This window comes from Hemicordylus capensis, chromosome 4 (genome assembly GCF_027244095.1).
Source record: "Hemicordylus capensis ecotype Gifberg chromosome 4, rHemCap1.1.pri, whole genome shotgun sequence".
Taxonomy (NCBI): domain Eukaryota; kingdom Metazoa; phylum Chordata; class Lepidosauria; order Squamata; family Cordylidae; genus Hemicordylus; species Hemicordylus capensis.
In genome coordinates this window covers 102,058,533-102,085,067 of record NC_069660.1, presented here as the reverse complement: position 1 = coordinate 102,085,067, position 26,535 = coordinate 102,058,533, and the positions used below count along the sequence as shown (strand labels likewise).

Sequence of the window (26,535 nt, the reverse complement as noted above, 5' to 3'; positions counted from 1 at the left end):
ACTTTGAGAACTTCTATTGAAAAGCAGTATATAAATGTTCATAGTAGTAATTGGTTGGATGAGAACTAAGTGACAAGACTGAGCGATCCCTCCTTGTACACCCAGCTTTATAAGAGACTTCTTGGTTTGTTAAACCATAGTTTCCTGTGATGTCGAAACTGGCTTGAGTGCTGCCTACAAATCAGAACAACAAACCAGGGTTTTCCAGTTCAGATGTCACAAGCAATCTTACAAGAAGCTGGATGCACAACGAAAAGAAGGAAAGAAAGGAGGGAGTGCTTGAACTCATCCTAGTCATAATGGCTATATTATTCCTCCAGCTTCAGATGCAGAATTGAAAAAGAAATATTTTGCCTCATATTTCCTGAACAGGCACTACCAAGGCACACTGCATATTTGGTATTTATTAAGTAGAACTAATGTTTTCAGTTCTTCCTACACAAATTGGCCATGATCCATGGACTTGCACTTGTGGATCAACTTACCCTTTTTCTTGCAGTAGCAGGGAGGATTCTGCATACAGGTACTGAGTACTTCACCGCCATTATAAAGTAAAACACAAAACCTGTGCACTTGTGATGCTTTGGATTGTGCACCCTACTTAATTTACATCTTACAAAATGTCAGAGGGGACCAAATATAGCCAGCCATTTGGACACTGGACTAATGGAGAAATGTATTTTAAAATGCTTATGAATTAGCTTCAGAAAAATAAGATTTTCAAGGTGATTTGGCAGCATATTTCCCAAGAAACAAAAAGGCAAAGTCTTATTTTGTAGAAGCCAGTTTTGGCACTGTAGTCAAACAATCTCAGAAGCAAGCTCCATTGGTTTTGGTGAACTGTACTTCTAAATATGTGCCATTAAGGTTGTACCATAAGGATGAGCAAAGGGAAACTGATCAGATGCTATTGAGAAATAGCTGATATCTGATAAAATGCTTCTAGCAGGTTACTTGCCGATTGCCCAGTGTTGAAATGTTTTGTTTTGCTTTACTTTGTTCTTGTTTTCCTAGGTGTGAAGATGCACTACGCAAGAACAAAAGCCTGATTGGACCAGACCAAAAAGAATATCAGCGGGAGCTTGAAAGAAATTACCACCGTCTCAAGGAGGCACTTCAGCCCTTGATCAATAGAAAAATCCCCCAGTTATACAAGGCTGTCCTTCCTGCCACTTGCCACAGGTCATTCTAATATATTTTAGCATCTCTTGCTAATCATTTTTTTACAAAACAAAAAGCCTCTTGCTGGAATTGAGCAATAGGGAGAGAATATAAGAATGAAACCTGAAACCCCTATGTATAGTATAAGAAAATGCTTCCTTATGGTGTATCCACCTCAGTATTAGGTGGCTTTTCCAAAACAGAATGCAATATACACTAACTGACAGATTGTCAAGGTAGTGACAACTGTGTCCACAATCCACTAAGATTCCTCAATCGTTTTTTTAGAAGACCAGCCAACAGATGGGCTGAAACAGTAGTCTTTGAGTTCACATGGGACAGAATGAGCTAGTCCTAGCTGAGACAAAAACCGCCATAAAGAAGGCTTCAATCCTGCCTCCAGGTGGTACAATCTACAGGCACTTCAAATACAAAGTTATCTATGAAAGCTGTCATGAAATGAGATCAGATCTTGTGTACAAAATGGATTTGTTGGACAGCAAGAGAGTTTCTTAACTGGACAAATGAATATCACTGGTTTTGGGGGATAGTAATCCATTGGGCAACTGGGCATTCAGGAGTACAGAAAACAATATCATTGCCAGGCTATGTAGACCTGGGTGAGTTTATATAGATATATGATGCTGAAATTCACTACTGATTCAAGAGCCGGACACTGATTTAATAAGTGTACCTTGTACAATCCACTGCCTTGGGCTTTGAGGGTAAATTTTGCTAAATTGTATCTCATTTTGTATTGGTGCAACATAAAATGAACATGCAACATCCATATCACTTTTAAAATTTTGGTTTTTTTGAGGGAAAGTTATGTTGTGCTGAAGACTGTAAAAAGGAAGTGAAAGCTGGTTTTCTGGGTCAAAACAATGGTCTGTCCACACTCAACACAATCCATCAAAAGGAAGCACTCTGAAGTCCCATTGATTTCAGTGGGGGAGTTAAATTTATACTGCAGCATTGTACTCTAGCCAGCAAAAAATTGTGTGTCTGCTTAAAAATTTGTCAAGGAGTTAATGCATGGGGGGATGTTATTGCTAACAGGGCTTTGTTCTTTTTTCTTTTCTTTAACTTCTTGTTGTACCTAAGTGGCCAGCTTTAGTTTCAGCAGTGTTTAATATGCTGATAATGTTCTCAGAGGGGGTGGCTGGAAGTGCCAATTGCCATTTGCCGTGCTAGAATATGCCAGAAAATGATCTGAAGTCATACCATTGAGTTGGGTTCTGGCACATCCTGGTGGGGGTGAGAGGTGGGAATGCAGCTGGCAAGAGCTAGTCGCTTGGACATAATTCCTAGTCACCTGTGGCAAGCAAGTAGGCAAGTACTTTTAAAGACAAGGCAGATATACTGACATCCCCTCCACTGAAATCAATGGGACTTCAGAGTGCAGATAGCGAATCTGTGAATAATGGGACATTAGGTCTATGGGAGTTGGGGGGTTAGGTTCCCGGTCTGCTCAAAATGGCCAAAAATCATGGTTCTCCCCCCCCATCACCCCCAAAAGTGCTCTACCATGCTGCAGAGTGGTCCAGGGCATCCAGGGGGCCTAAAATCAATTTTTTTTGCCCAATTTTACAACTAAATGAGCCATAAAATGGCTCCCAAACACAAAATGGCGGCCGGAAATGACTTCCGAGGTCATTTCTAGCCACCCCTGACCCACGGATACACAGGCTTAACCCTTTCCTCCCCATTCCCCTCCCCCATGTATACTGAGGTCAGGTGCTAATTACCTGACCGCAGATATGCGAAACCGTGAGTGTTGGACTGCCAGTTAACGAGGGCCTCCTGTACAGCATTATGATGGCCATTATGACTAGTACAGATCCAGTCTACCTTGGAGCTGTGGTAGACTTTAAAGGGAGGGTTGGGTCTATGCTCCCAAATGGGGAATTTGTGGAAGTGCTGGTTCCACACTCACCCCTTTTGCACAGCCCCAGTGTTCCCTTTGAAGTCCACAACAGCCCCACAGTGCACTGTTATGTCGCTGTAACACTGCATCATGTCAGCCATTGTTTCTGACAGAAAGTGAATTAAAGATGTCCAGAACAATGGGGCATGAATTGCTTGATTCCACCCTCCATTCCTGCAAGCTAGCATCCTGCTCCTAGAAACAAAGCATACTGCACTGACAGCCCTTCTGAGGCTCATTTGCATGATTTCTATGAACCAGTGACTCCATACAAGCCCAATTCAATGGACTTTGCAGTACTCAATGAACTAGTTCATAGCTAGTTGATTTCAGAGAGCAAATGCACTCTTTGTATAATAGAGCACTATTTGGTACCAGACGACATGAGCTCTTTCATTCTTATTTTGGAAGGTAGAAGCTTATCTCATTTTTTTCCTTCCCCAGAGATTCCTTCAGCAGAATGAGCCTTCGCAAAATGGACATCTAAACAGCTAAAAAGCACTTAGGGTTTTAAGGTACTGAAAAAGAGTACAGTGTTCTCAGCACCAGGAATTTTTAAAAAGTGTTACTTGGACTTTGTTTTGGACCCTTTTGCACACATTTTACTGACTTTACATGGAAGTGTTAAGTGGCCAAATTGTATTTCTGAATTGTCAAATGCAGACTGAAAACTAAACACAGGGAACACACACGAGCAAAACCGTGGCAACAATATGCACAGTACTGATGAGACTGTAAACACATCGTTTTTAAGACATTTTCTAATATTCAGAAGGTACTGCATCATGCATTATTTATAGCATTCTCTACTACATTTGTGTTTTGTTTTTAATTCATACTTTTAATTTATATTAGAAGCATTTGCAAATGCATTTTGAACTATTTTTAATGTAGCAGTGATGTTTATTTTAATGGTACCATTAAATATTTGAATGTTTACACTTTATTTCATTGTGCATCAGCTTTTCAAATTTGCCTCTCTTCTCATAGAGAAAGGTAAGTGTGAAGGTAATCCTTTTTTACTTGATGCATGGGATGTTTTTATTTTTAACTTAATATTAGTGCCTCTATGCCTCACACTGCTGGGGTGGCCTTGAGGAAGGTGGTTCTGGTTACAGGAAGCTGATCTTAAAGGTGTTTGATACTCGGCAGATTTCAAACGCTGTTTTGTGCCATAACAAGTAAAGCGGGAAGCTTTAACTGGCTAACTGCCAAACAAGGCAAAACATATCCCCCATGCAGGCTTATGATAGATTATGTTGTTCTTCCCAGTATTGTGACCAGTGAATAGTCAGTAACCAAATGAGTGTGGCTGTTCTGGCCATAATTTCCATGCTCACCACATTCTTCAACAATGCCATGGCTGATAACCTCCTGATGTTCAGGAAGTACAGAACACCTCTAGCCTAACTTGTAGCAGCTAAGTGAAGGACAAGGAGCCCTAGATGTGTCAAGTTAATGAAGTCTATTTCCTTTGTTATTTTCTCCATTGTCTAAGCCAAGTAAAGACTGAATTCCGTGTTAGTAAAGCAATGCTTTTGCAGGCAGGAAACAGACTTTCACAGCATGTTAAAATGGAGATCTGATTGTTTTTCTGCTGCACTCTTCTATCCCGATTAAAGCCAAAATATTATTTTCACTAGGCTGTGAGTCTGGACAGAGCAGATAACCTTTATCTGATTTTGAGAACTCACACAGCCAGCTTCCTGGTTTTTTATCCATTGCGGGGAAATCACAGGGATTCTGTTATCTTTTCCCCAGTAGGTGAAAAAGTAGCATGGACACTCTGGCTAACATGATGCACATCATTATGGAGACACAATGCTCCGCTCCAGGGCTGCTGCAGACTCATAAGGCAGCCCCCATTGTGGTGATTGGGGAGAACTACCGTAGCACAGCTTGCATAACCATTGCTTCTGAACAGTGTTGGGGATGCCTTACAAGTCTGTAGCAGCCCTGGGGCAGAGCACTAAGTCTCTGTAACAAAGTGTATCACGAAAGCCACCAATTGGAAGCTGAAGACTAGCCAGAGAGTAAAGCGTTAGCCAATCTCTCTCCAGCTGTCCTTTCTTGGCTCAGACTTGCAGCCTGGGGTGTGTATAATTTTGACTTTTTAGAAAAACAAAAAGTGCTCGAGTTTTATATACTACATAGCTTGTGACTGTGTTGCCTTCAAAGCTTTTTCCTGGCATCCCACCCACCTCTGTTACCACAAGCTTCCCTACTGTTGACTCCCTCCAGGCAATGGGGTTAGACAGCTTCTGATATTCACTCAATATCTTGTATCTATTTTGACACCATTTGCCATTTCTATCCTGTGCTCCTAGCACAGCTTTTCCTTCTGTACTTGAGTCAACACTTGCTTCATGTTTGTTTTCAAACCCTACAATGTGAAGCAATTTAGTTAATTGTTTCTCAATTAACAGGTTCAAAATGTATTACAGCTTCCTAGTCAATTCCTTTCAGAGAGGCAAAATCCCATAGTCACGTAGCAAAACGATCAGGAAGTCTTGGAACAAGCATGTTTCTTATGATAAACTTCCATCAAGTAGCTGTGTGCCTTTCCATTTTCAAGATTATAATGTTATATTGAAAATGTGACAATTCTCCTTGTTACTGGCCAAAATCACTAGTAGAGAACCTTGGCATTCCAAGCCCCAAGTGTTGGAAATAATGAGATAACTAGAAATCATATGTTGAAATAGGCAGAGGTCTTTTGAATTATCACTAAGAGTGGTTGCCATCCTGACTAACCAACCAAGGATTCAGTGGGAGCTGCATCTTCACAGGAGGCAGCTTTCCCACCTTTTCAGCATGCGCAAGAGAGCCATTTTTGTGGATCTTCTTCTGTCGCTGCAAAGTCTACGTGACCCTCAGAAACATATTTTTGGAAGGCACAATGCACTTCCAGAGTCAGAGAAGATGAGCAAAAATTACTCTGCTCCCCAAGCCAATTTACAAAAACACCTAAAGTATGCAATCAAGTGTACCCTGCATCTCTCAAAATGTACTATGCAATATTTTCTTTGAACACTCACCTTGTTTCCACTGGCAACCTGCAATTCATGTCTGAGTAAGTGGTGTTGAGGGGACTAATAATCTACCTTTTTCAGTACAGACGAAGTCAGCAACTCCAATTGTGTTCCCAGAAGCTGCCAGTCACCATAATTTTTTTCCTTCTGAATGAGGCCAGAGTAATTTCTTTCTTCGTGGCAGATTTTTAAAAAGGCAACCAGCTGCTGTGAACACACTCAGGGCTGCTGACTCCACCACTGCCCACACAGATGCAGAGAAAATATATATATAAAGTAATCTCCACCAATATCCCCACCATAAGTACAAACACTTTGTGGCCAGATATGTTTTTAGGGATTAGTATGTTTCTGGAGGTTAGTAAGGTGATATTAGGATGGAGCCTTCAGAGAGCTGTGTGTGGTTTACTACTTAGTGTGTGACTAGGACCAGGGCGGCTGGAGGTCAAGTCCCCATTCAGCCATGAAACTCACTAGGTAACACTGAGCCACTCATTTAGCCATATCTCACAAGGATGTGAGGATAACATAACCATGTATACCACTATGGGCTCCTCAGGAATGGGATATAAATGTAAGAATAAATAAATCTAGAGTCACAGCCTTATTTAGAAGGTTGCCTCTTAAAAGGGTTGTAAGGTATACACTAGAAGGCAGCTAAATTCTTAAATGGAAATAAAATAGATCCCAAAGGTCTCAAATTCTTAAGCCATGAGATTATAATACACATCTCCATCCTGGCAATGAGATGATTCCTATACCTTTTCTTAGAATATGAAGAGGGAAGAAAGAAACTGAAACTCTTTCAGTCATTTTGAGACTAATGCATACACCTCAATTACCATATAGGAAAGAAAATTTATTTTTCATGTACAGAAAACCATTCGATTTTTTTTAAACCATAACTACAAATTTATTCTAGATTGCAATACAAATTACTTTATTTTTAAAAAAGCTAATATACAAGTAGTGTGGTGGAATCAGAAGAGCTTTGAAATGATACTGTGTTCTTAGGGCATCTTTCAACAGCCTATACACAGGTTTATATTGACAGAACATAGTCTGCAGCCTTCCGTATAGAAACTTTCAAGTTAATTATCAATAGTTATTTTTAAAAAATGTATATTATTCCACTTTTTACAGAACTGAAGAGACAAACTAATTTAGTTCTGAAGCTTTAAAAATGCCATTCGGTATTCTTCAGTGCTGCTCTGATGAAAAACTATTATTTACATAGTCAAAAAACAACCTCATTCTACAATTTTCTTATAAAACAGCAGGTAAGGAGTAGATGTGGATGATGAAATAGGAGACAAGGAGTTCAGAAAGTCTTTTTCATCTGTAACCTTCACTTCAGAATCATCAAAAAGTAGCCATTTGCCTTCATACTCCTTTAGACTCTGCATTATATGCACTACTTTGTTTTCTAGTTCCTTAGAAGCAGTACCAGTTTGTTCATTGTTTTCAAATTCCATGATTCCTTTAGCGTGGCTACACTCAGCATTTCTAGCTTCAGTTACCACATTAACCATCTTATCAGAATGGACTGCTTTGTTGCTGGGCATATCAAAGCTGGATTTGCTCTTTTGTCCACCAAGAAGCCCTACTGCTTCTATGTTCTTTTTGGTCACACCTTTATTAGGTTGTGCATTTCCACTGATTCTAAAGGAGACCTCACCATCATCATAGTACTCACTGGCAGCTCTTGCTTCTTGCTCATTCAGTGGTTCTGGACGAATTTCACACAGCGGATCAGTGATGAAATTACCCTTGTCTAATTCTAAACTATCAAGATTAGCAATTTTAACAGAGGCTGTATAGTGCCCACTGCTGATTGTAATGCCACTGTGCATCACGACTGCAAACAGTCCATAGACTTCATTGGCTGGGTTTATGCTCCAGTCATCCAATGACAGCTTGAGAGGAGTCAGTAAAGGAGTATTTATCTTGGAAAGTCCACCATAACAATCAAACCTTTTGGAGAAAAAGTGGTATGTAGTTAGAGTATAACATAGCTTTCCACAGATTAGCGATTTAACTTTAAAGACTCAATTCATGTGCTTTCTTATTATTCTTAAATTTTGGTTTTGTTCTAAACATAAGAGGAATGTATCATTAGGGCTGCAATCCCATGCATACCAAGTAGGCCTCAATGGACACAATAAGATGTACTGCTGAGTAAACCAGCATAGGCTTGTGCTGAGCTCAACAAAAACACAATATGGTACAATGGTAATGATCAAAGGAAGTATCCTTTAAAACCTCACTTGACCTGGGGAAAGTCAAGCTGTACACTTCTGGAAAGAATTCTTCAGGTTACCAAGCTACAAATGGGATAAGGTTGAAATGTGGTCAAGCAGAAAGAGGCAACTGTGAAATCCACACTAGATCTGAAGTTTTGAACCAAATCCTCTTTGGCTACAAGATTCTAATGACTGGATAAGCTTCCAACTACTGAGACAGATTTAAGAGCAACCCTGCTGGATCAGGCCCAAGGCCTACCTAGTCCAACATCCTGTTTCACTAAGTGGCTCACCAGATGCCTCTGAGAAGCCCATAGGCAAGAGCTGATGGCATGCCCTCTCTCCTGCTGTTGCTCCCCTGCAACTGGTATTTAGAGGGATCTTGCCTCTTAGGCTGGAGGTGGCCTACAGACCTCAGACTAGTAGTCATTGATAGACTTGTCCTCCATTCTCAAGTCTCCATTATCTTTTCATTCATGTCCCTTTTGTAAACCAACTGCTAGATGTGTTCACTTTGAGAATACCACCAAGCACTTGGTTTATATCATATCACTGAATTTCAATTTTGTTACTAAAATATAAGAAGAGGTTTTGCACAGAGTTGAGTCAAGAAGTGTTTGCAAAGTGTTTAGGCTTAGGTCTTAAGGTTGAAGAATGGATGTTCACAAGTGTGTATGTTATTAGTATTGTACAAAATGGTTTCCATTGGGCGTTTAAATGGTATAAAAAATCAGGGAATAGAGTAGCAGGATTTTTGTAAGATATGTGCATTACTACAAATAAACTAGATACAAGAAATTAAGCTGTACACATTGGATAGCACCCAAATGGAACTAACATAAAGAACAAGCCAATTTCTCTGCTTCTTCTCTTATGCAACCCCCCTTGAACCTCCCAAAAAACTGTCCATTCAGCATCTTGCATGCAGCTTGGGAAGCTGCAGGGGAAAGGGGCAATCCCCAGAAACTGGGTGGTGACACCTTCTGTGAACATGAACAATTCTGGAATGTGTCCAGAAAATTGCTTTTGTGATATCTTATTCAGCTTTAATGAGTAGATCTAAAGTAAAAGTAAAGTTGTGCCATTGAGTTGGTGTTGAATCCTGGTGATCACAGAGCCATGTGGTTTTTCTTTGGTAGAATACAGGAGGAGTTTACCATTGCCATCTCCCGCACAATATGAGATGATGCCTTTCAGCATCTTCCTATATCACTGCTGCCCGATATAGGTGTAGCGGGGATTCGAACCAGCAACCTCTTGCTCCCTAGGCAAGTTACTTCCCCGCTGTGCCATTAGGTGGCTTATGAGTGGATCTACTGGTTCTTTAACATTGGAGTACTGTGGAATAGAATATAATCCTGTTAGAACTTAAAATGAGATGAAAGAAATGAAGACACCACTTCTGTTTTACATCTTGCACATTATTTTGGGGTAGTGGTGTAGTAAATAAACCATGGCAAACTTTGTCACCAATAAAACAAAATATTTTTACAGCTGGATAATGAAAATACATATTAAGATGGGAGGGCGGTGTTAAATAGATATTGATAAATATTGATACAGGAAATGATTTAGTATTCGATGTGTGAATGGAACAGGCTTCTGCTGACAGTGCAATACTGTGCCACAGTCTGGATCCCTCCAAAGATAGGAAAATACATTTGGGACAAGGTGAGCATACAAACTTGGAGACCTAGCCATTATGAATCCTTTATCAAGTTATGGATATTTAGATAACAGAAGATTATGTTTTTTAAAAGATGCAAATGGCTTAAAACTATTAAGTATAAGAGGTAAAAGGAATGCTGAAGTTAAACTGTTTTTCTTTACGGTGATTAAGAATGTAATCTCTGTTTTAAAAGAGAAGTTTGCAGTAAATACATTCTCCAATGGCTTAATCAGTTTTTTGGTCTCCAGAATAATTTACTTTGGTTTTTTAAAAATATTATTTCTCACCTGTCAACCTGTATATGAAGTCATGGGCTCTCTTTCAGCAATGCCACAAGTTCATAAAATTATCTTACCATTGCCTAAACCACTTTTGCCTTTCAGCAATTTTGTTTTCTAGCTGTCCAGCTGCATTTAGGTCTACTTGGATTTTGTTCACCTGTTGGAGAAAATACTCATCACCAGGTGAGTGGAATTTATTGGCCACTTTCCCTATAAACAATCACTTGCAAAAGAAGATTTCCCTGTGCAAAAGCAATATGATAAAAAGGACACATGACTTCCTTTTAGAAGATGTCCTTTTGTTTGGAAACTTGTAAGGCAGAAAGGTGTGCATACAGCCTGCTATTTTAAGAGATGTATTGGCATGAAAATAGTTTGCAATGGGTAACATAACCTGAGCACACTTGTATGGTCTGACATTTAAACAGGACATATATTGCATATTTCTTCATCAAACTTGTCTAATACAGGTGGACCTTGTCACATGCAGTCACAGCACCTGCAGTTTTGTGTATCTGCGGTCGAGCAATAAAGACCTAACCTCAGTATATGCTGTTTTTTAAAGTGTTAAAATCTAGATATCCGCTGTTCCTGTGCTGAAAAGAGCCATTTTGCAGCTTTTTCTTGGAGGAATTTAAAATGGTAGAATTGGGGCTTTGGGGGCCATTGCTAGACAGCTCCACAGCATTGCATGCATGGCACAGCACATTATTTCTTTACCTTCTGCCTTTTTTGCCCCAGAGGAACCTAACCCCCTCCCCCCTCCATTCCAATTGCTTCAAAGTCTCATTATCTGTGGCTCCATTATCCGCAGTTGTAGCAGAGAGCAGAACCCCTGTGGCTAATGAGGTCCATCTGTATTTGTTCATGAACTAGAGGTAGTAGGTAAACAAGCCATTTTAAACCCAAACAATGTGAAGATTCCACTGAAAGCACAATAGTAGGTTTTTACTTTCAGCTGATTCATCTTCCCCTTTCCTGAAGTTAAATTCAGTCTTAGTTCTATTTTATTAATTATTTGCCAACATTTGGGCAAGGTTTTGCTTCCAGCAATAGATTTTCATATGATTTATTCATAATACTCACTCTAAGCCACTAGCAGCAAAGCACTTCAAGTGGATTGTTATAACTTCAGGCATTTTATCAAATAGAAGACTGCGTTCAGCTTCTGTGTAATGGCGACAGTTTTCACAGAAGTATTTGTCCTCTCCCACAATTCTTTCCACTGAAGCAAACTGTGAAATCGCCCATTTCAGAGTCTTCACTTCTGTTTTGGGTTCTGGAGAAACTACAAGAAGTATTATAGGTTTACTTAGCTTGATATTATTAACATTTTTAGTAAAGTTCTGACAGGATACATTAGATATATTCCAAAGCAAAATTGTGGCGATCATAATGATAGAATAGTGAGAAACTTGGTTACAATGTCTTAAAGTATTAAGATAAGGGCAGTTTCACACATCACACTGAACCAGTGGCTTAGCCAAGCCACCAATTCCTGGAGATTGCACAGAAGTGCAACTGCTAGGGTTAGGAAGAACGTGCTAATATTGGGTGTGTCACGTGGACCCACCAATCTCAGCATATCACTTATTGCTAAGAGAGTTGGAAATGTTATGATAGTTATGGATTTATCACCAGAGCACTTGTGGGCAAGTGGGAGGTACTGGCAGTCACAGGGTGACCTGCAGATTTGACATAGTTCAAAGAATCTGAAGGAAAATCCACCTAAGGGGGCTGACCCATCGACAAACTTACCCCATGTTTAGTCAGTGGAATGGAATGTTTTTGTGGTCAGAGAGCAGTTAAGACGAGTATTGTCTTATTCTATTGGCTGGAGCTAATAGAAGTCTACAGCAAGGAGGACTTGAACAAACAGTTTAAACTTGAAGAGAATATGGAAGACAGTCACAACCCCTTCTACTTTCGAAGGGGAAAGGCGTGTAGAACCTTTTTCCTTCTCACCAGCCATTTCACAACTTTGTGTTTCTGAGGGGGACTGGGGAGCTGGGACTGAGCAAAAGTGCCCCTATCTGGATGCCCCTACCTGAGCAAAAAAATCCTCACAAGTACATCCAGATAGCTGAAAAAATAAATGTGCACATTTACTTATTTGACATATTTGCATGCCACCTAAAATGCAAATCTGAGTGACACATGAAGTAAGTCCCACATTTGAGTAGGGACTGCTGTCTGTCTTGCTAACTTTTGTTTTTTCACCATGCTCAGCCATAGGCTCAGGTGACACATACATACCAGGGATATACTGCAACATTTGTTGTGGGTCTATACTTGGCCTACCCTAGCTGCAGTTCCAAACCCAACATCTGTAAAGGTAGAGATGTCTGGTTCAGAACCTCAAACAGAATACACAACGTAAGTGGATTCACACAACACACTACTACTACTACAAATATCTATATACCGCTCTTCAGCCAAGTTCTCAAAGCGGTTTACATAGATATAAATTAAAAAATAGGATGGCACCCTGTCCCCACAGGGCTCACAAATCTAAAAAGAAACATAAAGGTAGACACCAGCAACAGCCACTGGAGGAATGCTGAGCTGGGGTTGGATAGGCCCATTTGCTCTCCCCCTGCTAAATAAAGAGAACCACCACTTTTAAAAAGGTGCCTCCTTGCTCAGTTAGCAGGTGTAACTGCTACACCAAATGTTAGCATGTCTTTCCTGACACCAGAAGTCAGGCTTGTGATCACACTCTTGGAACTGGCAACTTGGTCAAGCCACCAGTTCAACATGACACATGAAGCTGCCCTCACATAGCAATAGCCTAAAAGCTTCTGCTCTGCTGTGAACTCAGTCTCAGCACTTTGGGATCCCTTTCTCTAAATCAAGATCAGCAGTGCTTCAGTGTGGGCAAGGAAAACTTGCACAGCACAAGAGATTGTCTGAACTGCCTTGAGATTGTATTAATGAAAGGCAGTATAGAAATTTAACAGAAAAGAGCAGCTGGAGCAGCTCCAAAGTGGGAAGGGGCAGCGTTGCCTTCAGCCCCATCAGTTAGGCCTGCAGGCCCCAGCTCCACATACCCTTGCATCTGCTGGGATCTGTAGGATGGGAAGGTTTTCATCAACCTTGCATAGGATGCCATGCTGTTTTTATTTCAACAAGTTAAAGAGGGAGAAAGGAAAACAGCAAGACAGAATTGGGATTATGATATAAACACAATTCAACTACCATAGTCAATGTACACCTATCTAATCCTGTTAATGTTCAAATAAGATTATAGAAATAGCATTACGTAAGATGGGTTTTCAGTAGCCGTAATTTAAGTTGTTCTTTCTGCCCTAGAAAAACGAGGTTGTGAAAAACAAAGCAGTTAAAGTATTCCTGGATGACCTTACCAAGGTGATCTTACCATACTTTCTAGCACACAGTTCCCCTTAGGAGTGTCTAGAAAGTATTAAATCACACATACTAAAAACTTCCTTACTGAGGTTTTACTTACTTTCAGAATTCTCTTCAGTTTTTGAGACTTCATCTTTTTGCACTGGCACACTGATATCTTGAAAGTCTTCTCGTCTCTCAGTGAAACATTCACACTCTAAACATCGTGTTCGCAACACCAACTGACCTTGGAAGAGTTTCTCCACTAAATTAAAGGAAGATAACTCTGAACCTAAAGGAAATTATGTTCCAAATTAGATTAATAGATCAATATAATAATTACAATATTATTAATATTAGATATCTCCTGGATAGTCCTTAAGAGATATATCCTAACAGTTTAGATAAATAGCTTCATTTGTATGATGACCTACAGACCAGGACTGGGATCTAAAGAGTCCAGTGTAATGCCAAACCACTAAGCACACTATCTGATGCTGCTCCTCAAAGTCCCTCATCTTAAAGTAGCTTTTTGTATTTGAAAAGAATAAAATGTGTCCCCTACTGTACTATTCAACTCAAGTCTAATTAACCCAGCATTGTAATTTGCCACTCATCTGCTTGCTTGGGGCAAGTAGCAACCATGCCCGAGTTGCCCTGCAATAAAACTGCATTGTGACAGGATGAAAAAGCATCCCCAGATATTTTCCCCCAACTCTCATACACAAAGTTAATGCTAGGATGAACACTTGCCGTTCCTATTATAATACTGTGAAGCGCAGAGCCTGTGAAGTCTACACGTGGCTTCTTGTTCTCCTATATGAGCAAGAACAAACAACAATGAGGTCGTTCACATGACTGGGCCCGGTGGTGGGGGAGGCTGGTGGATCTCACCTTCCCTTCAGACGAGCGCTGGTCTGTTACTGGGAGCGCAGATTACACTGCGCTCCCAGTGTAATCAATCAATCTCCAGAGGCCGGGACAATCTCCAGAGGCCGGGACAATGTGTCCTGGCCTCCGGATATCACACAATGCACCACATGACATGCACAATACATTAGGGAATTCCCTAGAGCGCCCGTCTGTGTCCACTGGGGCTGAACATAGCCCTGGCAAACACACGAGCCTGGAAAAACAGCAAGGATCAGTAAGTGAATCAGCAACCCAACCATACCAGTTTTCACATTGCTAACCTCTCTTTTGTGGCTTTTCAGATTCTTTTTCAACAGGGTTATCCATAGGAGATGATGAATCAAAATATTCTTTCCTTATTTGGTTACCATTTTCACACTTGAGGGAGACTTCTGTATGTTTGCAGTTGTCAATTTCTTTAATTTGGTCTTTGAACCCCAGGTTTGTTGTGAGCTTTCCCAAACTACAGAATTTAGAAAGAATGCTAGGTTGGTTGTTTGAAGATTTTAACCAGTTTAGTCTAAGTCGTGACTTTTTCTGGCTTGGCTTTGTACTTTCATTTTCAAACAAATGCTTAACAGTAGATTCCATCTGATTTTCTAGTTTTTCTTCAAGTGCTTTTCTCTTTGACCGAGTGCGTCTCTGATTTTCTTCTACTCCATTTTTCTCTTTGAGTACTTTAGACTTTTTCTTTTCATTTCCAGTTTCCATATCACATTTTCTTTTTGCATTTCCTTTAGTTTTATCTTCGGTGTTCTCAATGGCTTCACCATCTAGCAAACTGCCATCTTTCCAAACAATGCCAGTACTGTCAATGTTTTTACTTGACCTTCTCTCTAGTTCAGTTGTAGGCTTGTCCAGTAGTTTGTGTTTCAATTCTTCCTTCAAGTGCTGGCATGATTCTTGGATGTGCCCCAATATACACTGTAGTACTTCTTGGGCATCATGCTGCAAATATCCCTCATACATAGGGTTGAGCTCCCTATGAATGCACAAAGCATAATATAAAACTGAATACAAGAACACAGTTGAGGCATATCCCTAGCAGTCAGAACATGAGAATTTTGTTGCCTTGGAACAGCTAGGCCCAGATAACACAAATTATATATGAGTATTGTAATGGACAAGGGAAATTCAACAAAATCCAAAATAAAAAGTAGATGTACAACATCATGACCTAGATTTGAAAGCTTACGATACATTTAGAATGGAGGTATAATGTAAAAAACAGCAACCCAAAAACCCTAGTATAGTATAAGTAGCAATAGCTGATAATGATTGTGTCCCACTCAGCCATTTCCAGGTTCAATACAGCTCTACAGTATCTCACTGTAAAGACTGCCTAGAAATAAAATAGGCATCATCCAAGCAAGTACTTGCACAAATGGAAGGTTTTCTCCTTGTGCAAGTACTAGATTGGATGCTGCCCATTTTTAGACAGTTTTGATATTGTGAGGTAGTGTAGATGTGTACCAAGCTTGAAGGTTACTGGACTGGTAAAAGTCCATGTTTTCCCCCTGCAACCCACTGTGCCCCCCCCCCATACATCTTTGAGGTTACCCCAACCCTCAAGTACGGGGGCAGGGGGAAGCGCAGGAAGTTCATCAAAAAGTTGTCCCTTCCCCTTATGTGAGCAGAAAGTCTTCTATCTACCCAAGTGCTAGTTTGGATGCTGCCCAACACAATGAGTATGAAGCTAAAGTTTCTAGTATGCAAGGTAATGGAAATAATCTGGTACCTTTTAATGGAAGGTGTAAAATTATCATAGTATTCCCATGTTAATACACAATTAACATTTGGTGTAAAAATGATTATACTAAGGCTTTTAAACATATTTGTACCTTAGAGTGTTTAGTACTCTTCTGGGCTGAGTAGCAAGTTCATCTGTGTATTTATTTGTATTTAGGAGAAACCTGGCCTGAAGCTGTTCAACAGACACAATTAAGGAGTGTAAACTGCAGAGCAATTCATAGCTTGCAAAAGAATCTTCTTCAGAGGTTTCCTATAAAGACAGAGAGATAAACAGTTTGCTCTTGAAAGTTAATTTTCTTACCTCTGTTTTTAGCTAAATGAAAACAATGTTATGATCAGTATTATTGATCATAACATTAATGTATTTATTTATTTATTGCACATCACTGAGCTAAAAAAGATAAAGCTGCTATAAAAATCCAAAGAAATTGTTGGTTATCCCATTGTGAGCTAAAGTATAAAGGTTATAAAGCTTTGCAAATAAATGTCAAGGACAGATTTAAACAGAAGTCTACATTACACTACTAGAAAAGTTATAATCATTTATTTCCTCCCGAAAGAGGTCAGAGGGATTGGTTTATGCTGAATTTATGGTATAAGTGCTCTTTCTTGCCTAGTCTACAATCTGTCTATCTATATAATACACTAAGGTTGTACGTGGAAAGCCCCGCCCCCACCCTCTCCGCCGGGGCGGCTTAAGGTGAGGCCATGTGAGGAGGCCTTCCGACACTCTACCAGGTCTCTGGGTTGGGGAAGGCTGAATGAGGGAGTGGGAAAGCCAAGTGCATTAGCACTAGCGGACAGATGCTCTGTGCGGGTTCAGCTTGTATTGTTTAATAAGACAAAGTATCCTCACCTTATCAGTTTCATCCTTTAAGTTTTCTTTCTTCTTTGAAATTACATCAAATAGTTGTTTCACTCCAGTTTTAAAGCCAGGGCAAAAATAGAGCACCTAAATAAAAACATGGGAACTGTAAAATAAAGAATTTTGTGTACAAAATAAATCTTAGGTTATGAATGGTATTTTATCATTTTATACAATTTCCCAGAAGAATGTCAGTATTATGTTTGAAAATATTTGGTTTCAAACCCCTTCCTCAGCCAGGAAGCTCATTCGGTAACTAAGACTAGCAACCATCTTTAAACAAACTGTACTTAACAAAATCATCATGAGTATAAAAAAGAGAAAGTGTAGGGACTATAAAACAAAACTACTGGAGAACAGAGGAGTTTCTTGTGGGCTGAGGTGCAGCAATTCCCGTTGCAACCAATTCCTCCACACACTTCTTGTCTGTGCTGGCAACTGAGAAGTTGCTATCCCAAACAATAGACACAGACAACAATTAATCTCTTGATTTTCATTTAGTTTTGTTTTTTGCACAATTCAGTGCACATTAACAATTTTATTGAAATACTGGAGATGTATAGATTATGCCATGCAGTGGGAAAGCCTTTCCTGCCCAGGAAAAATGCCCAGGACATTTTAAGAGTGGAGAAGTGCCAAAAGGAGTTTGATGCCAGCTCTAAACACTTTAAAATATACCAGATGTTTCTATGGATATTCAGTAAAGCAGCAACATAAGTTTACTGCAACTAAAGAGAAGTGTTTAGCTATTCTTTCCCACCCACTCCATCTCCTTAGATAGTAACATGAACATTTTAGAGCATGTCTAAATGTACTAAACTTCAAAGTTCTCACACATCTAATAGCCTGTAAAAGCTTATTCTTCAATGCAATTTATTATAAGAACTATTTGCATTAGTTCTACATTACATAACAGCATCTCTGCCTGAAAATCCTAGTTGTATGTGGTATTTTTGAGGGCATGTAGCAGGATATTAGCATTCACTGCGCTCTGGAACTCCTCATTGATGAGGCTTGATTCAATGAACATTCATAGGCTGATGAAAAGTGCTTTATTCTGACAGACATGACTGGGGTAGGCATGCTGGGCTGAGCTGCTGCTGGCTTTATTTCTAGGATTTATATTTCAAGGCAGCTAACAGAAATGACAGATATACAAAACAAACATTAAAATACTGGCCCTCATTATCAGCCTTTCAAGAGGCTGTGGTGGAAGACTGATCAGGAAAGTCCCATTGTGATGAAAGTTGCTTGCATGACTCTAGATCACATCACATTTTGCCATAATACTGTCCTCAGGACCAGCTCCAGATTTGAAGGAGCCCTTACATAGTGACCTCTGATAGGCTCCCCTCCTCTTACTCTGGTGGCAAACAAGGGCTTCTTTCATTCTCAAATGGCCAACAGCAGCAGTAGCAGTCTAGCTGGCACTTGCCAACTATCATGTGTCCTCCTGCCCCCAGCATCCCGTTGGTTGTTTAGGCCCAATCCTCCCACAGGCAGATGTCAGTAGTGGGCCTCCCGGGCTATGGACCCTTGGCAGCTGATCAAGAATGCATTGCGCTGAAGCTAGCACTGCCTATTCTTTCAAGCCCAATTATGAGTTTACCTGAAGAATGCTGTTCAGATAACAAGTGTTACCAAGATTGTTCAAGCCCACAAAAGGCAGCATGTTGTCTTTCTTCTCACAGCAAATGGGTGGAAATGACGACTCTGCTGCAGGAACTATGTGATCACTATACACAAAAGAAAGGGCAAGAAAAAATTTAAATTCCAAAATTCACATTTATATTCTAGATAAGATTTATTTTACCACGTTTACTAAAACTTTCTTAAGCAGAACTAAAATGCATATTTGTTCTAACTTGCAGCCAGATAAGCCTCTATATTAATAATTTAAGTGGCTACAGTAGCCCACTATGTTTTTATTGATAGCATCACTTTCTATAACCCAGTGAACAAACATTTTAAAAATTGGAACAAAACATTTTAAAAATGCTGATGGCAAAAGATCCAGCATGTGCTTCCAAAAAAAGAAATTTTTTGAAAAGGAAAAAATAGTATCTGCACAAAGGAAGCAGTATATTCTAGGGACATTATCAGACCAAGTTTACAAAATGCATCCCTTGGTAACTTGAAAAGGACACATTTTGATCATCATTTCACACGTTGACAGTTTAACAATCATTTCAAAACAAAAAAGATTTCCTTGCACTGAAACATACTAGTAAGATGCAGGAGTAGTCCTGTGTCAGTGCTCACACATGCATAAGAATGAAAGCTCAAAAGCTCTGTCTTCAGTTCCCAAATATAAAATAATTGTATTAAACCTTTTGCCATCTAAAGCTGGATGCCTAGATCACAGTGAAGTTCTGTTAAGTCCCATAGATTTCAAGCAGAAAGTTTATCTACCTAAAGTTTGGGTCCTATGCGCATTTAGATTGAAACAATTTAATTCTCAGATGTACTTCTGAGAATGCATAGGACTGAACAAAATATCTCTTTTGCTGTAATCCATAGGACTTTCAAAATGTTGAAAGCTTACATTTTGGCTAGATATTTCTATTCTGCTCACAATTAACTACATTAAACACAAATTTGACCAACTCCAAAATAAATAGCCATAATCTTGTTAATCATTATTTATTATGGAATGTAGCTGTTCCTCAAAACATACAAAACATTGAACAGCTTTTAGTTGTTGTTTTTTAAAAAGCCAGCTTATTGTAGCAAGTGCAATTATTCTGGTTTAACAGCCAATAGGATTTTGTACAAAAGATACAGTGGCTAACATACTGTGCAAGAGGACGTCACCTTAGTAATACTGAGTTTGTGCGAATTGTGTAAGTTGTGCAAGTTGCTCAAATTCAAAATTTGTGCATTGTGCTACACAAGACTAAACATGTTTCCAGTAGGCTTACTCTTGGGTAACACAATGTGTACAAATTTTGCATCTGGACAAACACATGTCCAACATGTTATTGGGCTAATGTACTCTTGCACAGCATATTAGCCACTATGTGCTTAAAAATGTATTTCCTCATTTCCATTAAATCAGGTTGGCACAATTCAAAGCTCTCCCTACATTGTGTTGAGAGTAAACTAACTCTTACATTTCAGAACACTCATATTCTGAAGTCTTTTGTTCATTTTCTTCTGAGTCTGTAAAATCCAATGCTCTTTTTGTTTCCCTTTTCTGAAAAAACTTTAGTGACAGTCTGCTTTTCTTTGATGGGGTACTTCTTGGAAGTCCATTACTGTCACTTGGTAATACACCTGGCATTTTCCGTCCTCACAGGAACATTGAGGGAAGAATTATATCAGTCTTGAGAGAGAACTGCAACCTGTAGTCATGCCTATTAAACCATATAAAAACACATTACATTTTATAACTGATAACATGTATTGTAAGGATAATTCCTAAAGAATAGTCGGGTCACAGCAATGTGGGCTGGTAAAATAATGTGAATTTGTGTACTTCGATGAGCCTCAGACTGCTTTCCATACTTTATTTAAATACTTACATTGGCCTGAAATAAACTGTAGATGGTATGGAAGTTTCATTTTAGTTAGGACAGGCAACTTCTACTTAAGGGTGTTTACTGTTCAGTTCTTACTTCTTCCAATAAAGGATTAGAAAGTGACAAACATCCCTTGGCCTATACTCCTTGAAACCAAAGGGGTTTTAAAGTAAACAGGGCTAAGAAGTGGGTGTTAATATCCAAGAACCCAATTCTGCGACATCTTTTCCCCTTTTGACACACATGTCTTACACCAATGCCTACTGTTATCTTGATGCCTTGCTATCACCAAGTATGACACCTGCAACAGAAGCACAAGGACCAAAACTGAAAGCAAAGAGCATTTCAGAGGGATGCAGTACATGAATGTTTTTTTAATTAAGCTGCAATGGAGGATGTGGTGTGGGTATCACACCCCATCCCTATTCTCAGCGCATAGATGATGAAGACCAGGGCTTAAATGTGTCATCCCAGCACTTCCCCTCACAATACCAATCCTCATCTGCTTTTCATCTGAACGGCAGACCAGTTTCCTGACTAAAGCATTGCATAACACAGGGAACTAGGGACAGGGACAGATGGAAGGTGTAATTAGACATTTTTCACGGCAGATATAAACATTGGAGAGATAGGGCTGGGGAATAGGTCACCATAAAGGAAGTTTCTGGGGGAAACTGATAGGTATACACCAGCTTTCCAAGGTGTGCATATTTGCTCGCTCTCATGCATATTTTGATGTCTGCTCAGTGAATTTTAGATCCTGTGGCACTCAGGTTTAATCAAGAAGACCCCACTCTGAATACATGTGTGCACACACTGCCTTGATACTGCTGCCCAGAACATAATTCATTCCGCATACAGATCAAAAAATTAGAATACTGGTAAGGACAACAAAAATAAACCCCAAGTCATTGCTATAATGTATTTTTAATGAGGAACTATGAGTTCTGAAGAATTAAAAAGCAAATCAATTTTAAGAAACTGGGAACCATCTAGTCCTGTATTATGCTGCAACCACTACAGATGCAACAGATGCAGCAAGTCAACTCTGCACACTGAAAGACTCCAAGGTGAAATTTGTAAGCAGGGCATATTCTGGCTCTGTTTGTTTCTGTAAGCCCCAACTGTGAATTCTCCTGAGGTAAGTAATTCTCAGAACCAGAACTGCCCTGTGCCAAATCAGGAAAGCTAAAAGCTGAGGTTTTAAGTTATTGAAATGTTAGGAATTTGAGGACGGAAGTAAAATCTCACATTATTTGGGGGCGTGCACTACCCCACCCCACCCCATTGTTACTCTCCTGGAAAGTCACTTCAACACCTCCAAGCTTCAGGCACTGAGCAAGGAGGGGCAGCGGGAGGTATAGTCTTGGTTACCGACGCAGCAGTAGTGAAGGATAAGCAGAGCCAAGACTATTAGCATTTTTAGTACCAGGCACACCGAGCACATGCCCAGGTGCTCCAGACATCTTGCCTGCCTGCCTGCCCGTCTGAGGAGGCTGGGGCGGTAGCTCAGTGGTAAAGTATCTTCTTTGCATGCAGAAAATCCCTGGTTCAATTCCTGGGATTTCCAAGTAGGGCTGGGAAAGACTCCCACCTGAAACCTTGGAGAGAAGCTGTGGCCAATCAGTGTAACTACTGAGCTAAATTAATCAAAGGTCTGACTCAGTACGAGGCAGCTTCATATGTACCCATTTCCACCAGCCGCCTCCGGATGGCGTTTGCAGGTGAGATGGAGGTGGTTGCGCTGGGGGCGGGCTGTTTGGGCGCATGCCAGGGCATCGGTAAAAGCCCTCAGCTGCTGCTGGGCTCAATGAAGAGGGGGGTGGGGAGTGTTGTGGGGTTTTTTTTAAAAGCAGGGCTTGGGGAGGCTAACAGTACTTTTTGCGGGGGAAGGGTTACCCAGCTCCTTCTCCTGGACTACCACGCCCTCCGTGGAGCCCAGCAAAACGGCCCTTGTGCCCCTTAAGTAGCGCAGCTGCTGTGCTCAGTCAAGGGCAGCGGGCAGCTGTCGTTCCCAGGAGTAAGTCAGCTGCTGTGCTCACTGTTCAGAAGAGGAAAGGCTGAAGGGCAGGCTGCTAATGCGCGGTAAAACACACACCCCCAAATGCACACAGTAATAAAGCTACTGCAAGACGCAACTGCAAACGGGAGTGAAATCTGAACAGCGGCAGTGTGCGAGACAGGGGTCCGAGCACGACCCATGCCCAAGGCTCTGAGCGGCTCCAGGACTTCTGGAGCCAGCAAGTCAGACAAGGAAGCAGACCACTGAAATCCCGTCGGACGGAATCGCACACGCGCCTGCACACACCCGCCGCCGCTCAGGGTCCCTAATGGTGGCGCGGCCGCATCTCCTCACCCGCTACATCTTCTCGTTCTCTGCCAGGTCCCAACGGGCCAGGGGAAGAAGGCAGAGGGTGCTATCCCGGGACACCCCTCCGGGTTGCTATGGAGATTATATTGGGGGCTCCAACCCCAGTTCTCCCCAACATGGGAAATTTGGCGCGTTTTACACAGCGCCAGGACCCCTCCCTTTAGGCCGCTCCTCGCGCCGGGTGCCTACGAGCTGCCCATATAGACAGCAGCTTTAAAATAAAACCATGCCAAGGCCTCAGAAAGGTGTAAAGAAATATATTGCAGGCGGCCTCCCACAGGTATTTCATGATGGTGCCCATTTCAACTTCGGACCACTCTTAAGAACTACGGTCTTCCCATCGGTATCTTAGATTCAGGCAACTGGTTGGACAGCCTGGAAGGGCCCTAGAGAAATGCGCGCGTGCCCCGATAGAGGCCTGGCTGAAAGGCCGAAGCCTGCGCCATGGGAACTAGTTAAAGCCCTACGTCATTGCTTGAAAAATATAAATACCGCCAGCCACACACCCCCGAGTAGTTTGACCAATCGCGACATGGCTTGACTAGCCAATCATTTGCAAGAGGCAAAAAAGAAGAAGAGCGCAGTGATATTTAAATAGAGCAGTATATGTATAACGGTTACTGGGCAGAGGGCGGGACAAGCTAAAAGAACCAGGCAAAGGTTGAAGAGGAAAAAGGGGCGGGAGAGAAGAACATATCCGGTCGTGAACTTGCAAATACCTCCTCAACTCATAGACCCTGCCCTGGTTTCGAGTTAATACAGGATTTTCGTGTTGTATTTTCACAGAGCCAAAGCCAACGAGCCTGCGTACAAAGCAGTGGAGCACAGCACAAGGCTTCTGGGTGTAACTAAGCTCTCAGTTTGTGATTGGGAGGGGTAATTTACTTAGTAGGACTTCTGCTGCAATCCGGAAGAACGGCAGATTTATTTTGCTGGAGACCGAAATCAGCAGAAATAACATGCACAACAGCATTTTAAAGCACTATATTCAATAACACTGATTGACTTTCAAAACTATTTTGAGATCGTTTTTCCTAAAGGGAAATGCGGGGGAAATTGTGACGTTACTGCTGCAGCGGTGCTGAGGAGTAACAGGGAGACTAATCCTTTTCGAATCGTTTTGTAGTCAAAATCGATTCTCGCAGATGGAAAGCTGCAGGGGGAAGGGTCGAGTCCTTTCGTACCCCGTACCCCTGCCACGATAGCTTTACACTTCACTGCATTTCCTCAAGAAGAAAGCCTTTAAAAAAGAAAAATCTAGATAGAATAATTACAGCATTCATAGTATACTATCAGACCGTGGCGTGGCTCCGCCTCCAGCCCAGCTAGGCTCCTCTCGGCCGAGGGGCTCTGCCGCCCTCCTGCTCTCTCACTTTTCATTCCACGCCCCACAGCCCCAGCTGCGCTTTCCTTTCCCCTGCCCGGTGCTGCACAGCTTTGCGGCCTGCTGCCGCCAGCCTCTCGCCATCCACCCAGCAACCTTCTGGGCCAGTTTGCTCTCCCTCGGGTCGCCCTCCACCTCTCGCTTGCTTCTCCCTCTGTCTCCGACCACCACCCCCTCGCTACCCGCCCCGCAACCTTCTGGGCCAGTTTGCTCTCCCTCGGGTCTCCCTCCACCTCTCTCTTGCTTCTCCCCCTGCCTCCGTCTTACTCGCTGCCGCCCCTCACCACCCTCTACGCAAACTTCTATGCCAATTTGCTCTCCCTCAGGTCTCCCTCCGCCTCTCTCTTGCTTCTCCCCCTGCCTCTGTCTCACGTTCAGGGAGAGATTTAAATAAGTAGAGTTGGTGGTAGAGGTTTGCGGCTGGTGGTTGGGAGAGAGAGGTTGATTTTTTATGGTAACTGGAGATTGTTCAGGGGTTCGTGTGAGAGACGATCTGTGAATGTGTGGAGACTAGAACCAGCGGTACACTGGTGCAGTGCTCTAGAAATCTGGAGTGTTAAGCCTGGAAAAGGAACCAAGTGAGAAAGGTGCCCATAAGCTAAAACTCCTGGGACTTTTACGCAGAGCAAGCTTTACCACAGGTTTACTGGGAGGTTTTACTTCAAATTTGAAGTTGTTCCACAAAACCAACACATATAGTGGATTTTTTTTACCCCCAATATAAATTGGGCTACACTGTAATGTGCAGTGAAAACGCCAATTGTGTGTGAGCAACTCACAGGGACTTCGGGGTAAATCTGGCTGTTATGGGAACACCCTCCTTCCATTCTGAAGGAGATATGAGTTAAAAGGCTTTAAAAGCCCCATGTGAAAATCTTCCAGGGAGTTATTCACACCTGGCTTCATGCTTCAGGGTAAATGTTGAGCGAAGCCACTTTGAACTACACTCACAGCATTGAGGGAAGCAGCCCTCCCCTCTGCCCTCAGGTTTTGTTTTGAAACAAAGTTCACATGGCATGGTCAGTGTTTTCCTTCAGCAGGGTGGAGAGAGAGCTTCCTAAAGAGTGATATCTGCATTTCTAAAGAGAGCGTTCCTCTTGTCATAGGAACATAGGAAACTGCCATCTACTGAGTCAGACCATTGGTCTATCTAGCTCAGTATTGTCTTCACAGACTGGCAGTGGCTTCTCCAAGGTTGCAGGCAGGAATCTCTCTCAGCCCTATCTTGGAGAAGCCAGGGAGGGAACTTGAAACCTTCTGCTGTTCCCAGAGCGGCTCCATCCCCTGAGGGGAATATCTTGCAGGGCTCACACATCAAGTCTCCCATTCAGATGCAACCAGGGCAGACCCTGCTTAGCTATGGGGACAAGTCATGCTTGCTATCACAAGACCAGCTCTCCTCTCCTCTCCATGCTAATGATTCTACATCATTGCCTCTCCCTATTTGTTCTGGCATTTTAAAAAATCCGGAAACACATTGAGATAAGCTAGAATTCGCATCACAAAACCCGATTTGTGTGTGGAGTGGGTCCAAGAATATTAAAGGGACTTGGGGTAAGTTTGGCTGGTGTGTGAACGCACACACTCTCTTCTGAAAGAGATTCGGGGTAGAAGTCCTGTGAGTAAAGCCTCCCGGTAACAGACAGAAAATCCTAGGTTATTTCACCAAGTCTGCAAACCAAGTTTAAATACCTCTGTCCCAAGTTATACACCTCCCTAAGCGTTACAATTACAAAGAAGGAAAAGGCACTCTCAGAGTCCAACAGCTCTTATTTAGCAACATTGTAGAGAAGTTGATGTGCCCTGCCTTGCAGAGATTTTTATTTTAATCCTTTGTAAACAATTAACTTATTCTTATTTTGTTCTACATTTAAGCCTTGTTTTGAACCTTTAAGCCTTGTACTGAACCTCTTCTTCTATACTGCAGACGCGAGGCTACATGACCAAGGAGTTAAGTACTGAGAGCAAGGTAATAAATAATCATATAGTGAAAGAAAGAAATAATATAGCGAAAGAAAGGAATAACTTAATACATTCCCAGAACATAGAGACCAAGTTGATATAAAATA

General features: G+C 41.4%; 2 protein-coding genes across 16 annotated transcripts in view; one reads left to right on the top strand and one right to left on the bottom strand.

The window, feature by feature from the left end:
- DOCK7 (dedicator of cytokinesis 7) overlaps positions 1–4,034 on the top strand; it is a 212,440-nt gene extending 208,406 nt beyond the window's left edge. For all 13 annotated transcript variants that reach the window (XM_053248313.1, XM_053248310.1, XM_053248309.1 and 10 more), the window contains 2 exons: positions 1,015–1,182; positions 3,533–4,034. In XM_053248313.1, the coding sequence (XP_053104288.1) occupies positions 1,015–1,182; positions 3,533–3,575 (211 nt within the window). In that variant the 3' untranslated portion in view covers positions 3,576–4,034. The remainder of the gene's footprint in view (positions 1–1,014; positions 1,183–3,532) is intronic.
- Positions 4,035–6,958: 2,924 nt separating this feature from the next.
- On the bottom strand, positions 6,959–24,630 carry USP1 (ubiquitin specific peptidase 1). Of its 3 annotated transcripts, XR_008306291.1 has the most exons (10): positions 23,068–23,224; positions 20,304–20,546; positions 18,800–18,926; positions 17,182–17,277; positions 16,415–16,575; positions 14,855–15,555; positions 13,783–13,953; positions 11,400–11,601; positions 10,320–10,470; positions 7,964–8,094 (listed from the first exon to the last, which is right to left on the bottom strand). XR_008306291.1 is itself a non-coding variant. In XM_053246713.1 (9 exons), exons 2-9 carry the CDS (start codon positions 20,471–20,473, stop codon positions 7,371–7,373), a joined length of 2,352 nt encoding a protein of 783 aa, XP_053102688.1. In that variant the 5' UTR covers positions 20,474–20,546; positions 24,357–24,630; the 3' UTR covers positions 6,959–7,370. The 3 variants fall into 3 exon arrangements, 2 of the variants coding, with proteins under 2 accessions (XP_053102688.1, XP_053102687.1); XM_053246713.1 differs by lacking the exons at positions 10,320–10,470; positions 23,068–23,224 and adding an exon at positions 24,357–24,630 and having other exon boundaries at positions 6,959–8,094; XM_053246712.1 differs by lacking the exon at positions 10,320–10,470 and having other exon boundaries at positions 6,959–8,094.
- Between the last annotated feature and the right edge of the window lie 1,905 nt (positions 24,631–26,535).